The following is a 2,005-nucleotide window of genomic DNA, read 5'->3' as shown; positions in this document are numbered from 1 at the left end:
CTTGGTACAGCTAAAAAATATCTGTTGAATTAAATACTGTTTCTCTATAGGAAAGATTTTCTTAAAACAAAACACCAAGTTCACCAAGAGCAACAGCATCAGCACCAACCACCAACACCAACTTCAAACTTCAAATCTTCAAAAATCTCTTTATGAAAAGTGTGCCCGTGTGGACGAGGCTTTATGCTTTTGTACCTCTGTGGCTGTGAGGTGCGGTAAAATTTGAAATTTAAATTTTGAAAAATCAAAATCAAAAATTGAAGAACACTCCGAAATCCGGAAAATCGGTCAATGTTTTCTCAGAGAAATAATACTTACCTAGTTTTCAGATTTTTCCCACAAATAACCACTTTGCCCGTGTGGACGAGGCTTTATGCTTTTGTACCTCTGTGGCTCTGAGGTGCGGTAAAATTTGAAATTTAAATTTTGAAAAATCAAAAATTGAAGAACACTCCGAAGTCCGAAAAATCGGTCAATGTTTTCTCAGAGAAATAATACTTACCTAGTTTTCAGATTTTTCCCACAAATAACCACTTATTACAATAAATAATAAAGGTCTGCAATTGAACATTACAAAAAGAATTCAAATTGATCACCCTTCCAAAGCAGCATGGCTTAAAGTGTATTGTGAACCTACGAGTAATTGCTTGGAGTATTTGGTATCTTTAAGAAAAATGAAAACAAGTTACTAAACTACTACAGGATACAAATTTTATAATTGCAATTCCAACAAAGTCATGAAGTGCATACAGCAAACTTTCAACTGTCAAAAATTAGTGCAAGTGAATAGAATATGTCAAATGAAAATCAATACATGGTCCTCTTTAGCTACAACATTCAATTCCAAACCTGCCACCAAGTTTCCACTCAAGTTAAGGAGAGACTCTGGACTGTTTGGCATTCCTGAGTTACAATCATATGAAGGATTTTATGCTTTGAAAGAGAAAACTGTCAGTTCTACTGATGAATTGTTGAAGGAGTGTTGTGATATTAACAGAAGAAGAAAATTGGTGGAAGTGTTTGATGACCTCTCCAATGAATTATGCTGTGTTGCAGATATGGCAGAATTCATAAGAATAGCACATCCTCAGAGTGCTTATGCATTTGCTGCTGAAGATGCCTGTATTAGTGTCAGTGGTATTGTTGAGAAGCTGAACACTCACAAAGAACTTTATAATATGTTACATCAGGTAGTTCACAATGGTGATAACTTCTCTGAGACTGAAGTAGATAAACATGTAGCATCTTTGTTTTTATTTGACTTTGAACAGAATGGTATTCATTTATCAGAATCAGAAAGGACTATGGTTGTAAAACTTAATGATTACATTTTACAAACTGGCCAAAAGTTTATGAATGGAACTGTGACACCAAGAACAGTAGATAAGCAGACTGTACCCACTGATATTGTCCATGCATTCAGTCCTCAAGGTGGACATATTGTTGTTAATGGACTATATGGGGATTCATCAGATTCCAAAGTCAGAGAAATGGCATATAAACTATACATGTCACCTGATGATTCCCAAGAATATCTTCTTCTACAACTTTTAGATGCTAGGAAAAACCTAGCCAAAATATGTGGTTTCAAAACTTGTACTTTTAGACCATGATTAGTAAACAAAAATAACCACTGAGCACTACCCGCTGAGTTACTTTACTACACAAGACTTTTAGACTATATCATTTGTCAAGTGAAAACATAGTACATACCTATCATTCTTTAGACCATGATTGATAAATACACCATTCAAAACTTATGCACACAGAGCTATAAAAGCAAGTACAGCAGAGACACCTACTGTAGTGTCAAATTTTTTGAACAAACTCAGTGATGGTTCAAAACTTATGCACACAGAGCTATAAAAGCAAGTACAGCAGAGACACCTACTGTAGTGTCAAATTTTTTGAACAAACTCAGTGATGAGCTATTTCCTAGAGCAGAAAAAGATTTTCATATAATGAGTCAGATCAAAGAGAAGCTTTATCCTGGTGAAAAACTTCA

General features: G+C 34.8%; 1 protein-coding gene across 1 annotated transcript; it reads left to right on the top strand.

Annotated features, from left to right (window-relative positions):
* Positions 1-419: 419 nt before the first annotated feature.
* Positions 420-2,000, top strand: LOC103522679 (mitochondrial intermediate peptidase-like; the record flags this gene model as incomplete). The annotated part of the gene is made up of 3 exons (XM_026832700.1): positions 420-1,593; positions 1,757-1,837; positions 1,927-2,000. Coding segments are annotated over exons 1-3 (1,011 nt in total), but the record flags the coding sequence as incomplete, so codon positions are not given.
* Between the last annotated feature and the right edge of the window lie 5 nt (positions 2,001-2,005).

The sequence above is a fragment of the Diaphorina citri genome, unplaced genomic scaffold (assembly GCF_000475195.1).
Source record: "Diaphorina citri unplaced genomic scaffold, Diaci psyllid genome assembly version 1.1 scaffold10233, whole genome shotgun sequence".
NCBI lineage: Eukaryota > Metazoa > Arthropoda > Insecta > Hemiptera > Psyllidae > Diaphorina > Diaphorina citri.
Note: the sequence above shows the minus strand (reverse complement) of the source record. Positions and strands in the feature narration are given on the sequence as shown.